The sequence below is a fragment of the Hydractinia symbiolongicarpus genome, chromosome 13, assembly GCF_029227915.1.
Source record: "Hydractinia symbiolongicarpus strain clone_291-10 chromosome 13, HSymV2.1, whole genome shotgun sequence".
NCBI lineage: Eukaryota > Metazoa > Cnidaria > Hydrozoa > Anthoathecata > Hydractiniidae > Hydractinia > Hydractinia symbiolongicarpus.
Window position 1 is genome coordinate 23,553,655 of NC_079887.1, and position 15,671 is coordinate 23,569,325.

The 15,671-nt window shown below is 34.6% G+C and overlaps 1 protein-coding gene across 1 annotated transcript; it reads left to right on the plus strand.

The window, feature by feature from the left end:
- The first annotated feature begins 7,258 nt into the window (after positions 1-7,258).
- On the plus strand, positions 7,259-14,984 carry LOC130623806 (follistatin-like). The gene is made up of 6 exons (XM_057439325.1): positions 7,259-7,275; positions 8,237-8,597; positions 9,760-9,885; positions 13,297-13,404; positions 13,831-13,938; positions 14,607-14,984. Exons 2-6 carry the CDS (start codon positions 8,285-8,287, stop codon positions 14,648-14,650), a joined length of 699 nt encoding a protein of 232 aa, XP_057295308.1. The 5' UTR covers positions 7,259-7,275; positions 8,237-8,284; the 3' UTR covers positions 14,651-14,984.
- The last annotated feature ends 687 nt before the right edge of the window (positions 14,985-15,671 follow it).

A 15,671-nucleotide genomic window follows, 5' to 3' on the forward strand; every position in this document is an offset into this window, starting at 1 on the left:
AATATTTTCGTAAAAAAAAACTTGTACTATAAGCACATGATAATTCTACAGCACGCGTCATTTTTTTATGACCATAACGCAGTGTAATTTTGTCAAAAGCCAGCAAGAGACTTTTTCACATTCTTACACAGCTGACCTTTATGAACTTTTTACAACGTTAGTGATTTTCTTTTGTAATTTCTTAGTTCATATGTGATGCAGTGTGTGGTATCTTAAGTATAGGTATACAGGTGGCATTTTTGTTCTTCACAGATGTGTTTGCGTTGGTTTAAGGAATGGACTTTTTTAACATATACGTTGCATGTTGCATGGTCACGTAACATAGAACTTCTTATGGAACGCGACAAGCCATTTAGTTTAGATTAAAGCTGTTTTGTGGAACACTCCTCGCCTCAATCCTCGACTTAGTCACGTTTTGAAACAAAAAAACAAGAATGATTGAAACGTTCGAAATAAACCACTTGTGTCCCACGTTGAAATAATTAGAAGGTCGCGTGCTCTTGTTCAGGTAATTTTTAAAATAGACTTCACATTATTTTAAACTTTGAAATGTTATCATATAACCTGCACAATAATAATACCATTGCTTTTTTGTCGGCCAAAAGTAGGTCGTTCTAAATACGCACGAAATATACGAACTACAAATCAAGTCAACTGTAAATTATCACTGTAAATTATTTTGCAAATTATAAAAATGCTGAACGTTAACAGGGTAACTAGAGGTTTATTCCAGCTTAACTTGTGAGAAAGCTGTTTTTGAAATATGCATTACACTCACAATGTTGTGAGCACTTCACTAGATTTAGGATGTACTACATACTCAGTTTGAGCGCTCAACCGGACGTTTAACCAAGGGAAGCTTTATCGTTGTGATCGTTCCAGTAATAATAGCGATAGCTTAACTGGATTTATGACACGCCTTGTACCTGTACTAAAAGCTCCCAAACCTGAATGTGGAACATATTCTACCTTCACCAAAACGTTCAAACTAGCCTACATCGCCGTGCAACCAATCTAGTCTTTATAATATTAGCCGTTGCCGTCTGTCGGCTAAACATAGTCATGGGCTTAAGTAATAAATGCGATATAGTGTTGCTAATTTTGCTATGACAGTGGAATTCTGATGAATTTCCACAGGGCTAATGACTAGTCTATATTGTAATTCTTGCTTTCTATCTGTGAGTCAATTCAAAAACCGAGAGTTTTGAAACCGAAAACGCCATTATAATCGATCCCATAAACATAGTAATAACCCCTTTCAAGTAAACTTCATTACTTCCTGCTAACAGGCCAGAAGAATGCACGAAATAGCAATGCGGAAAGTGTATTTACTTCATCCTGTTTGTTATATCTTAATATTCCATTTCTTTCTTATTAAGTAATTAAAAAGAATATTTATAGTTAACTTTATTTAAACATAACGTCATCAAAAACGAAAGACAAAATTTAAAACTCGTAAAATTTGACTACGCCGTTTTAATTATGAACTTCCGTGCGCTTTGTGACACGTTCCGTTGTTGAGTGCAACAAAGTTCTAGCGATGACAGCGTGCTTGGTGGAAAATCTAATGTAATGGTAACCATTTTGAAGATTTTTAGGTCGTTTGCATGAAGTTATAAATAAAATTATTGTCACGTTTTCTAGCCTTGTCTAAAATCGTATACAAACAATTTTCAAGATTTTGGCTACATCTGAATAAAAAGTGAAATAGTCCTGTGCAATTTGCGTACACCTAACTTTTATCCTAAATGCTATAAGGTAGCTACACCTTTTATTACTTTTTATTTAATTTTATTTTATTACTAAAAAATAAAATTGCTAACCAATTGTGTACCTAGACGGAGTGACGACAGGCTGTTTTCTGTGTTTTTTATTAACCACTCCACCGGGTGTTGAACGCCGGCGAACATGGTAAATTGCGACTTCCTTATGATCCTCCGGCTAGTTATAACTAATATAATTACGTAATGCTTTTTTGCTTGTTTCTTTTTTGTTTTAGCAAAATTCATAATTAGGGCTCAGCTCATTTGTTATAATTTCATTAAAAATAAGAAATAATGATTTTTTTGGACCTCCGAGTTCTTTGTGTGTTCACACAATTTCTACCATAGTTTTTTTGCAGCATTATAACCTCGATCCCAATGACGAATCCCCAATTATAAAAACACAGATGCAGTGCTGGAATTGAAGGTTGATTAGGGACTAAAGTCCTTTCGGATTAAAATAGAGTAAAAACCTCCAAGAAAGTAACTAAACTCAAATAAATAAAAAAAACTGCTAACGAAAGCATGTTTTTATTCAAATTTCTAAAAAGATATTATTCAGTTTACAGATATCATTTTTATCAACAAATTATAAAATATTTATTAAATATCCTATTCTTTTAAATTCCACTTCCGTACCAAATAATGAAAGCTTACAAAAACCTTCATTGTCTTTTCTCTCTTACATGAGTTGTTTACATGACGCGATGACCATGCATTCGCTTACTACAAAATTCATGCCATCAACCGGGGTGCTGCATTCATACGGGTGAATTCGCATCCTTCCTAGAGTTGATTGCAGCTAAATTAAACAAGATGTCTCGACAAAAAAGTTATGTCAACGTCTTAAAAGTACCTCTCCTTCGATATTCTTGTGCTATCTGAGATAATTACACAATAGTGTTGTGACAACAAAAGGAAACGTTTGTGGATGCTTAAGATGATAAAATAATCAAATCAAATCAGATATACATATTACATCATATAATTACTGAGACATCACAAAAGAATGTCATTAACGTTGTGAAAAGTTCATGAAGGTCAACTATAAGGAACCGTTGTGGAAAAATCTCCCGCTGATTTTTGACAAGATTACACTGCGTTATCGTTATAACAATACCGACGCGTGCTGCAGAATTATCTTGTGTTTATAGTACATGTTCTTTTTTGCAAAAATAGAAAAACAACAAGCCTTTATCTATGAAGCAGCATCGAATACCTCTTTATTTGTCAATCCATGTGCAAAATGCCGTATTGTTGTAGCAGATATATAAGGACGATACGTGGAGTAAATTCAGTCACTCTGAGAATGACACAAAGACATCATGACTAATTTGAAACACTTTTTACTCGTGGCCATTGGTTTTTTTGTGCTTATCGACATGGCAACATGCAGACCATCAAAACATCGCATATCAACGTCTAGGAATTTGCGTTTAATTGCTGGAAAGTTAATGAAGTCAATCATACGTGCAGAAGAATCTCTGAGAAATGCAGAACAAAAAAACACGAAGGAGCCAACACCGGATTTAAAAGTTTGTGATGAGAAATGTCAACTTTGTATAGAATTGATGAAGCAACAGGCCGAAACAACAGAGACACCTGCTTGACATGATATAAAGTGACCTCGAAAACCATTAACGAAGTATAAATAACAAGTTATACCCAAAATAATAAAGCCAGATCAACAAAAAAGAGAAGATATTTTTAAATATTTTTGTAGTTACTAAAATAACTTTTTAACATGCATCGCATTAAAACACTACAACTACACTACAACATTTCGTTTATTTTCATCATTAAATTATATCCGCGAATCGGTATTTTAATATACTAGTCGTTAGCCCGTGGAAAATCCACGTGTTCACCCGTCCTTTTTATACCGCATTGCGTGCTTCTCGCTATTGCGCAGCTAAGCTAACATTTTGCGTGACAGACAGACAGACAGACAGACAGACAGACAGACAGACAGACAGACAGACAGACAGACAGACAGACAGACAGACAGACAGACAGACAGACAGACAGACAGACAGACAGACAGACAGACAGACAGACAGACAGACAGACAGACAGACAGACAGACAGACAGACAGACAGACAGACAGACAGACAGACAGACAGACAGACAGACAGACAGACAGACAGACAGACAGACAGACAGACAGACAGACAGACAGACAGACAGACAGACAGACAGACAGACAGACAGACAGACAGACAGACAGACAGACAGACAGACAGACAGACAGACAGACAGACAGACAGACAGACAGACAGACAGACAGACAGACAGACAGACAGACAGACAGACAGACAGACAGACAGACAGACAGACAGACAGACAGACAGACAGACAGACAGACAGACAGACAGACAGACAGACAGACAGACAGACAGACAGACAGACAGACAGACAGACAGACAGACAGACAGACAGACAGACAGACAGACAGACAGACAGACAGACAGACAGACAGACAGACAGACAGACAGACAGACAGACAGACAGACAGACAGACAGAAAGATTTTGTCTAACATTTCCAATATTTAATTAGCTCGTTTTTTTTTCAATTTTCTTGGAACTTTCCATGATTCCCTCTTTTGATATACTGTTTTCCATCTCATATCATATCCATCATCAAAAAGTCGACTATCATCATCTAGAAACTGGAAAAGTCAATTCTAAGTTCTGCAGCATGTAGGGAAGTTTCAAAAATTGTTACGAGAAATGTTACTTGCGCTCAGAATTGAGGAAACATTTGGGTGATTCAACAGATCGGCCTCTTTGGCATTGAAAAAACACGCATGAACATTTAATATTAACTGCATTAGCAAATAATGCAGATAACTCAAGACGTTCTTAACATGAGATTTGCTTATAAAAATATGGCTGAAGTGGAACGTGAAGAAAGAGCCAGAGCAGCAGCGGAAAACAGACAGCCTTCTGTCGGAAGGAATTCTTTGCATCAGGAATTTGCTGTCAACTTTGCTGGCATAATGATGGGCACCTTCTACTGCATGAGATAATGTTCTGCGGTAAATTTCTTATACATCATGCAATATCGATCCTATGATGTATCCCATTATATTTCTATCTGGTGAGCCTGGTTGAAATTATGTTTTAATTCTATGTCAGGGGGCATGCAACTGCAACTGAGCCGCTCTTACGGAGTGGCTGATATTTTCGGCGATATCAAACTGCATAAAACGGCTATAGAAAGAGGCTAGATAACCTTCAGATAGAAGCCAAAGGTTTTCATAGAAATACATAAAATTTCTTTTGGAACGGTTTTTTCTCCTCTCTGGCTTTTCGTTACTAGCCAATTATTTTATCTTTTTTCTACGGCGAAAAATAGGTCCCGAATAGTAAGAAATATTGCATATCTTTTACTTCTTTTTTTCTTTTCTATTCAGCTATTTAACATTGATATTTTTTAGCCAATGGATGAAGGTTTTGTTTTATAAGAAACCGCAAACATAACGAATTTTCATTAAACACGTTTATTGGAAATTAGTCGAGGAAAATCGTCAGCAGTAAAAAAATTCACTTAGTCAAAGTTTTCGTCGTCGGAGAGATTTGATAAAAATTCCCTAACGCATTTTCCCCCGATAAGATCTGTGAAATCGTCTTTTAATAGATTTTTCAAATAATTAGCTACTCCGTAACTACAGTGACGTCATTTAACAACGTAGCTGTAATTATGGGATCCCAAAACAATATAATAATCAAAATGCAACTTTTTATTGGCAACGTACGAATCGAGAAAAAGGATATGGACAATCCCCAAGATGTCCTTGGCTCTGAACCGGTATTACGGTATGTCAATAACAGCTCTGGAAGAGGCTGGTCACGTGTTACAAAACTGCCGAGAGTTATACTGGGACCCTTTAAAATTTCAACGTTAATAACACAAAACTTTGACATTTGATTTACGAAAAGCAAACAAACACTAAAACGAATGAATTAGATAGCCGGTTTCTTACAGAAGAAACCGGCTATCTAATCCATCAAAATGCAGAATATCTTACAAAACTTTTGACAGGTCTTATTCAAGTTGACCGGTTAATCGGGAAGAGAAAAGGGGGGCTGCTTAATCGACGATTTACGGTATGTGAGAACAGAGAATAATCATCAAACACTCTTAAGTGTCTGCTACTAGCCGGATCCGTGGGACTTGGTTACATCCCTGTATATAAAGACTTAAAAAAACCTCAGTGAATATAAGATTGCTTTATCACAATAATTTTATTTTATTTCATTAATTGTAATCACAATCATGTAACTTGACATGTGTAATCATATGTTTAATAATAAATAATTTTTAAGAAGATCTAATCCTCGCATCTTTTTAATTGTCACCATGCTACAGACAATAGTTTCCATCGTAAAGATATCCACGCACGTGTTAAATGGTTGCGTTAAAGAAAACACCCAACCTCGTTTCCAGGTCTATTCTATGAGAAGAAACCACTTCAACCTCCCCGTTCCGATGCAAAAAAGACAGAGAAGCATGATCAAGGTGGCAAAAACATTTAGAACTGGCAAAAAAGTTTCGCTAGGAAAAAAGCGCAAAATTTGCAGCATAAGCTTTCATAGGAGCCTTTTTTTCTTTTTTGCATGAACAAACGCCACGATCGAAGGTAAATGTGGAAAAAGAAACTCAAATTTTGGTACATTTTCAGATTTTCAAAAACAGATTAATAAAAAGGACAATCGTCTGTTTCAGTCATTTCTTTTTACTCAACGTTTGCTTATAAGATAAGAGGGGATTTATGTGATTTTGTTGATTCCGTTCTTTTTACATTGGAAATTTTCTAAAATATAAACTTTCAGGAAAAGATTATAAATTTGCGAATTTTTTTGTCATTAAAGTACTTCGAGCGTGCATGTAAAAAGATACTTCATTTTAAACTCTTTGCAGCATAAAGTACTGATTTGTACTTCTTTCAAACAACAGTAGTTTATTACGCACCCCTTTGATTAAGCGCTCACCTTCGAAATGCTTATAGTAGGAAACCGAATGTCTCCTCAAGCCTTCATGATTGCTTCACAGTTATTAGCGAGAAAATTAACATGTCGATTTACTTTGTCGTCGGCACAAGAGTTTAATCGCGTTATGTTTATAAAATCATTGTTACGTAAAGATTTTTGATATTGAAAAACGGAAACGAGTATTTGTTTTAAAATAAACATAAAATTGAGACATTCTGCAGCTTTTATGCAAAACATGGTCAGAGAGGATAGCTTAGCCGGGACGAGTGTTTTTTAAACCTGGCTTTGTTGCCGGACTTATTTACAAGTTAATAGCCGCTACAGAGATGGTGTAATAGTTATGTATTCATAAATTCGAAAAACCTTTTGATCAGCTGGATGGAAAGATAAACTTGCTGTCAATTGCAGGAGACGTGGCAAAATGTCGGCCAAACAGAGCGGCAATGAAGTTGTCATCGTTGGTTTGTATACAACTCGTTGAATAGATGAAAAAAAATTAACGATATGGTATCAAAGTAATATTTGTTAGCAATTCATTTCTGATATGTACACGTACGCAAAAATACCTAGGGTGAGATTCTGTAAATAAATTAAGTAAAAGATTTTTGTACGAATGAAAAGGTTAAATGGCTTATGGTAAAAGCACGTTCACAGCGCTGTAAATTGTTGATGCAAATTGAGTATTTTTTCAGATTTTTAAAATTATTGGCAAAATATGTCAGGAAAAGTGGCTAAAAGACATGTATGTCCTCAGCGAGATAAATTTCTGAGCTGCAGGAACAAGAATGGCTAAGAGAATCATGAATGACTAAACATTTTCCTGAGCACACTTTTCGCGATTTTTTTATTTTTATACTATACCGGATTTGTTATAATCTATATCAATGCGTGTTGTTTACAAGTTGTTTTAAAATGGACAATTAATTTCTTTCTTCTTAATTTCTTTCTTATAGTTTCCAATTTCTTTCTTGCAGTACGTTAAACAACCTCCAAAATCATCCACTCGCCTTAGTAGAGCATTTTAAAACTTAACTTTTTGGAGGAACTTTTGCCGGTACTGTGTAGATAAAGAAAACTTTGAAAAGAATGAAGAATGTAAAAGTTAAACAATTAGGCAAAAGAGATATATATATACAATTGTTACCAATAGGCAATTATCATTTGTATATTTATTACATGAAGTAATTTCTGCAATTCTGGTGCTTTTTCAAATTTATGTATTTTTTAAAGCAAGGATATTTTACTTAGTAGCACCCGCGCTCAAGCTCGGACAATTGGGTCGAAGGTTCAATAACATCTGGTAGCAACGTAGTTACTTCAGTAAACATTAAAACATATAAATACACATTACACAGCGAATCATTAAAGTAAGGAGATAAAAGATAACACTTAACCTCAACTGATTGTAAATATTGTCATGTTTTGTAAGCTAACAGAAACAGATTTAACATACAAATCTTTTTTAATCTTTTTTAGCAAACCTTAAAAGCTTGAGTGAAGTTGATGCGAAAAAAAAGTTGAGTTATGTTGGTTGCAGTTTTCATTATCGCTGTAAGCTTGTCACTTATTGTATCCGTTCAAAGTCAAGTGCTTCTTCCTTCCAAAGAGACAGATTCCATCTGTTATCAACATCGCTGCTCTGTTGGAAAAATCTGTCAAGTTATTAATCATAAGCCCATTTGTAAGTGCAACCACAACTGCAAAGATTCAGAGAAGACTGGTCCTTTGTGTGCAAAGAATGGGCGCACGTACAAACATTTATGTCAGTTAAAGAGACATGAATGTCAACTTGGGCAGTACATCAAAGTAGAGCACTATGGGAATTGCTCAAAAGCTGGTAAGTCTATTTCATTTTGGCGATAATATTTTCGAACTAAATGATTGTAATACACTAGTCTTAAAACCAATGAAAAATCGACAGAAAATAACCTGTCTCTACTTGCAGCTATTATTTTCGACTCACAGACAGATAGACCCACGACAAGTATGATATTATGGCCTAGTCGGTCACCGGTGGAAAAATGCACGGGGTCGCCTGTCCTTTATATATCACATTTCATGTTTAGACATTTAAAGTACGGCTATTATTATAGAGACTAGCCTGTATCCTGTAGCCTGTACATAAATCCACAGATTTGTCCGTTCATTTAATACGGCATTTCCTATATCCGTAGCACGACTACGTATCGCGCAAAAGCAGACAACCAACACAAATGCTTCTTGAATAAAACCTTTATACGAAATGACTGCACAGATTAAATGTTGAAAACCTTTCTTAAATAACTTTTAAAAATCAACTTTAATTCTGTGTTTTACGATTCGGACGACGGGAATGTCATCAGCTATGTTAGAAAGTAGTAGCACTACTACGGGGCAAACTACAACAATTTTGCAATCCGTCTTTAATACGGTTAAGCCTATCCAAACGTTATATGAACAGAACTGTTTTTTCACAGCATGAAAGATCTTATTTTCACAGACCATGTGCATGCTCTTCGCTAATAGACTTTGCTATGCAGGCAGTAAGATAAAAACAAAACAAACAAAGAAGTGTTAACAGTGAAGTGAAACTTTTTATTTCCGGGAAGTCTAAAAAAAGGACAGTGCCTCGTGTACCTGCTTTGATGGCAGGAAAGGTAAAATATGGGCTTTTAATTCTTATTACCGCTGTCACTCAACACTCCAGGCTAAAGAAGTGTTACGAAGAAATTATATAAATTTTTAAACGGAATGTCGCCTAGTTTGATGTCTGAAATTTTTTGCATTAGAGAAAATAATTATAACTATGAAGTAACTGTACTGCTCGTTACTTCCGTCATCTGATTTTAAGTCTTTCCTGTTTTTGTAAATTAAAATGCTATCCTTCCTGTTTCCCGCATGAAAATTGATACTTTATAAAAACGTTGTTCAACTTCCGAACATTTCCTGAAACTTCGTGGGTATTGTTTTCTCTCTGACCTGACACGTTCGTGTTATTAAATGACGTATTTATTATTTAGTTCCATGTTTTGATAAAGAACGTGAAAGAAAGCTTGGCTTATGTACTGAATGGGCAGCGTTTGGTTCTTGTGAGCATCACAAAGAATTGATGGAAAAATATTGCAGGAAAACATGTGGAATGTGTGGTAAGCCTTAGCTCTACATTGCTATGCTTAAAGCCCTTGCTACACAGTCAAACTAGTTTGACAAATTTATTTAGGCAATGTTTAAGAAATCATTTATAAAACTATTTGTTAGCCCGTGAAATATTCCACGTTATTTCGCCGTCGTACGTATTTCTCGCATTGATTTTTCGTGCATCGCTTGCCAGGTAGCTTGAAGTAATTGCATTACTCTGCAGGAGTATTGAATACTGAATATTGTATTGAATTATTATAGAGCTCTTGACTGTTATCACTCGATGGCAGACTTTGTTTACAAAAGTAAAAATACCCACTAAATATCAATCTCGTCCCCAGGGTCTTGTGGCACCTAAGCCGTTATCACGGAGCGGCTAATTTTTCATTGTTATTAAATTCATCAAAAAGGCAAAATGCCCTGGGAACGAGGTTTACTGAGTACCTCAAGATCTGTGATTACCTCATGCAACATTTTGTTGGATTTGAACCAACCTCGTTTAGAGAGCGTTTTGCATTTTTAATTGATTGGTCCGTAATAACGTCTAAGTGGGCACAAGAGCCTGGGCACAAGGTTGCATTTAAACCAACCTAAAGACATATTTCAATGCAAACAAAAGTGATTTAATTTTCCAAATAAGACAAGGGAACCTTGAACTGTGATTACTTAAATATAACATCCTTACTGAAGATTTCTTTACTAATAAAAAAGAAAACAATACTGGATACCATCATGAGTTGGTAGAAAAGAGGTATGTTTTAAGCCATCATTTAATAGAGGCTGGATTCTAACCCCGAAAGAGCTTATATAAAAGTCGCGCCAAAGCTCTTATCGACATCGTCAAACCGCATTCCTTTCCTTAAGGTGTAAGTAGGCTTAGTAACATGTAAATAAATTTGTCCTTCGATGCGTAACAAGAATTTGTGCCAAGTTTTGTGGCCAAACGATGCTTTTTGGCCCCCAACCCCTGTTTTTTTAGAAAAATGAATCCTGTAGAAACGGATATTTTTTTTTATTAATAAAATAAGAATCTTTCGTGTATATATAATGTCATTTTTAATCCCAATGACGTCATTAAAATTATTTTTTATTTGTGATGAAACTCACTTTTTCTTGAACAGAAAATAGTTTGGAAATACAAGGTTGTCATCTACCTAATATTAAAAGAAATTAAAATATACGAAGAAAAAAGTTCGCTTTTTGATATCTGTGGCGTCATTTCCAAACTTTATGACGTGATAAAAATATTTTTATCATATGTAATCAATTTGTTTGAACCCCCTTCCCTCTGGTGGTGTACATTAAAGAAATCAAAGAGTTTAATAAGAAAATTTATTTCAATCCAGTTATTGCAATTCGCAGATTTTTGTCAAGGAACGCCGAAATTCAATTTTCCGCGAAAATTTGTTTCGTAAGGTAGATAATTTTGTAAAAAGCGCCGAAATTTTATTCCCTGCGAAATTTGCTGCGTAAGGTATATAATTTACGGTATACTCACTTTGAACTTCTTATTTTCCGCGAATATTTGACTCGTAAGGTATATAATTTACGGTACACCCACTTTGAACTTCTTATTTTCCGCGAATATTTGTTTCGTAAGGTATATAATTTACGGTACACCCACTTTGAACTTCTTATTTTCTGCGAAATTTGTTTCGTGAGGTATATAATTTACGGTACACCCACTTTGAACTTCTTATTTTCTGCGAAATTTGTTTCGTAAGGTATATAATTTACGGTATACTCACTTTGAACTTCTTATTTTCCGCGAATATTTGTTTCGTAAGGTATATAATTTATGGTACACCCACTTTGAACTTCTTATTTTCTGCGAAATTTGTTTCGTAAGGTATATAATTTACGGTATACTCACTTTGAACTTCTTATTTTCCGCGAATATTTGTTTCGTAAGGTATATAATTTACGGTACACCCACTTTGAACTTCTTATTTTCCGCGAATATTTGTTTCGTAAGGTATATAATTTACGGTACACCCACTTTGAACTTCTTATTTTCTGCGAAATTTGTTTCGTAAGGTATATAATTTACGGTACACCTACTTTGAACTTCTTATTTTCTGCGAAATTTGTTTCGTAAGGTATATAATTTACGGTATACTCACTTTGAACTTCTTATTTTCCGCGAATATTTGTTTCGTAAGGTATATAATTTACGGTACACCCACTTTGAACTTCTTATTTTCTGCGAATATTTGCTTCGTAAGGTATATAATTTACGGTATACCCTCTTTGAACTTCTTGTTTTCTGCGAAATTTGTTTCGTAAGGTATATAATTTACGGTATACCCACTTTGAACTTCTTATTCATTGCTTTAAACTTCACTGATTCGAAGTTTTATGTTGTTTTTTTTCAAAACACTTGCACGAGTATATTTTCATGCCCAGAAATTTTTGAGATAAACATTCAGGAGCTCTGGGCACGAAATTGGAGCGTGATTGTAACCAAACAAAGAGACTGAACAGTCGGAAAGCTTTTGCGAGGAAAAATTTTATTGTTTTTTTTTGATAACGTGTTACTCTACAGTATTCTCTTCAATTAACGGACCCTCTAAAAGGCAGACTCCTCTGATTAGCGGACACTTTGTCCATACACCTGCCGTTTTCTAGTCAAAGTCTTATAAAAAACTTTCTAATTTAGCGGACACTTAATTAGCCGATACTCTGATTAGCGGACAAATTTTTTTGCACGAAATGACATCTATAGGCTTTTTTTCTCTCGAATTAGCGGACAGTTTAAAAAATTAGGGAACATCATACGAAATAATGAAAAATTGAATAATTTTAAAATATTTATTTTAAACACTTTGAAACTTTACAAGAAATGTCGGCTTTTACAGCCTCAATTTTCTTCACAAACCCATTAATCAACTTTTGTAAAGAATCTACAGTTGATGTAGAAGAGATTTCATCTAGGAGTGATAACGATTTTGAAAATAATGACGTTGGAGAGAAGATCACATGAAGCGCTTAAACTTGAAAGATTTCAATATAGAAGAAAGAACTTCTTTATCCTAACTTAAAGACAGACTTGAAATTATTCGAGTCAGGAACTTAAAAGAACAATCTATTAAAAAATTTTTCTTTAAATAAAGTTTTTTTAAAAATCTTTTCGTTAATTTAGTTGATATTATGATATTGATATTTGTTGTTTTTTTTTTAAAAAAAAAGTTATATTACGTTCAATTTAGTTCTTCTTTTTTCGTGTCTAATTCCAGCGCAATACCCGCTAATTTTTTAAGTTATACATTTCGTATAAAAATCGAATTTTCTTCAAATTTTGAGCTTACATTGCTAAATTTTCCAAAAGGCGGACACCTCTAATTAGCGAACACTTTGTTCGTGCACCAACGGTTTCCGCTAATTAGAGGGAATACTGTATAACGAATTACTTCATTTAGATGAGAAACAACTACCTAACGTTTGCGACACAACGAAGTACGGCTGTTGCCATGGTAGCAAATTACCTGCATTAGGACCTCAACAAAAGGGATGTTACAGTAAGGGAGGTAGAAAAGAAAATGTCTGATTTGCTTATATACCAAATGTCTTATTTGCTTGCCCTTTTTTCGGGGAGTGACGAAAATTTGACAAACTATTTCGTCCGACAAATTATGTATTAAAAAATATAGTCTAGAGTTGTTATAGAGTTTTCACTGTCTATATGGAAAAGTGACTAATAATGAGTAAAGGAAAATTTCAGAAATGGTCAAATATGACGAAATTCTCCTTGCGTGACGGATATTTTGTCAACATTTTTTTTGTCTTCTTGATAAAACGTGTGTGTAACGTACACGTTATTTTCATTTTTCGACTTTTCTTTTTATTGTCCATATAGTAGATTTAGAATGTCTTGTTATCAACCAACAATAACAAAAGTGGTAAGTAGTAAGCAAACATCGCATTCGTATTTAAATTTCTTCCATATATTTCAGCACGCTGTAAAGATGGTTCTCAGTGTCGTTTCTTTCCACATTTTTGTGGAAATGATATTAATATGAACACGATGAGGAAATATTGTCCTTACACATGCCGTTTTTGTGGTAAGTTGAATTTTATAAAAAACGACAATCTTGATATTAAAATATTCCCCGCCTATTATAACCTATAATACTTGGAGATATAGCCCAACAGCATCCCTTAGTCAGTACACTGCAGCCAGTATGCTGGAAGAGACGGAAAATCACATAATCTTATACATTTTCTTGATCAGCACAATAGATGCAAGAATTGATTCAAATTCTATTTTACATAATAGATGCAAATATATGCACTAACGTCACCATAATCTCCTTCAATTTCTTTTGCTTTTCTGCTTGAGTGGGTTTTTCAACGAGCATTAACAACCGAGTGAGATATCTCCAACAAAGTTGTTGACTGTGCATAGTGAGAAAAAAAATCTTAACTTGGCGCGTTACCTTGACAAAAAAGAACAGAAGACAATGGGTGGTCATGCAACTGGACAGAACTCTAAAATTTATGCCAAATATATATTTCCGTGAGCGATTACCCCATTTCTCAACCTTGTCAAGAGGGACTGTTAATTTGTTTCACTTGAACCAGGCCTTGGAAACGAAACCTGTAAACCAATGTTTTAATTTTTCGAAAATTATAAAAACAAGCGCCTGGTAAAAATCGGAGTAGACAAAAGGCAGAGGACTGGTAACAAGAGTGACAGCAAAGCAAAACAAATAATCTTTTTATCTTATAGTTCCATCATCAACACAAGAGGAGTTTGGGAATGACAAATTATAAAAGCAACTGCGAAGAAGAATCCATTGACGTGACCTTAACCATGCAGAATATGCGTCTCCTCAATAAAAGAAAATTATCACTAATCTAAAAATAGAACCACTACGTAATGTCTACATCTAACTAATGAAAGAATATTTATCTCCCTAGTGGGGAACTTACATCGTCAATCTGAAACTATTTAAATTATTTTTTATGTAAATATATTGTTTAAACTGACGTTGCCAATTAATCCTTTTTTATGTAAAAAGGATTTCAGTTTTATTTATATTTCTCATTATACCACAAACGCACACACTTCTAGTAAATGAAGAAAAAAGAACAAATTTTCTTTCCACCCAATTCTTAAACACTAACACGATGATCAAGCAACTTCAGTTCGTCAAACAACACTCCATGCAACGTGGTTCGGAAAGTATTTTCGTTACTGGCGCCCCTTACCAGGCAATTATTAAATTCCTGAAATTTGAGAAGTTGCGCTAGTTGAAGGACGTCCCTTCTTAATTTTGTATTACATATTATTATTATTATTAAAATACTACATGCAGTGGAATCTCTCTATCCCGAACTTGCAAGGGATCAAAAAACTTGTTCGAGATAGAGAATGTTCGAGATAAAGAAAGCAAAATACCTTAGGCGGACCACAAAGTGACGGAGACTTTAGTTCGAGATAGAGAGAAGTTCGAGGATAGAGAGTAGTCGAGATAAAGAGCATTCGATTTTTCTTGAATTCTTAAACGATTGTATTACATAATATCAAAATAATAGACATTTAAAAGAATGCGCGGTTATAGCACTTCAACAAACTTTGTAGTTAGCTAGCAGAAACAATTAAGCTTTGATTTCTCTGTTTGTTGCTTGGGCACCAAGTTTAATTGCCGTCCAAATCATAGGAATGAAGGAATATAAAATATGATTTCTAACTCACATCTCTTAAGCAGAATCTCCTAAAGCAGACACATCTATAGACAGAGTTTGGTTTGCACAGGGACAGACAGACGACAGGAGAGATTAAGCGGCTTCA

What these genes read in the sequence shown, in the direction of transcription:
- LOC130623806 (XM_057439325.1), top strand. Translation starts at nt 8,285, where the DNA reads ATGTTGGTTGCAGTTTTCATTATCGCTGTAAGCTTGTCACTTATTGTA. An exon ending in TGGGAATTGCTCAAAAGCTG is followed by an intron (nt 8,598 to 9,759) that starts GTAAGTCTATTT and finishes TTTATTATTTAG; the next exon opens with TTCCATGTTTTGATAAAGAA. An exon ending in GGGATGTTACAGTAAGGGAG is followed by an intron (nt 13,405 to 13,830) that starts GTAGAAAAGAAA and finishes CATATATTTCAG; the next exon opens with CACGCTGTAAAGATGGTTCT.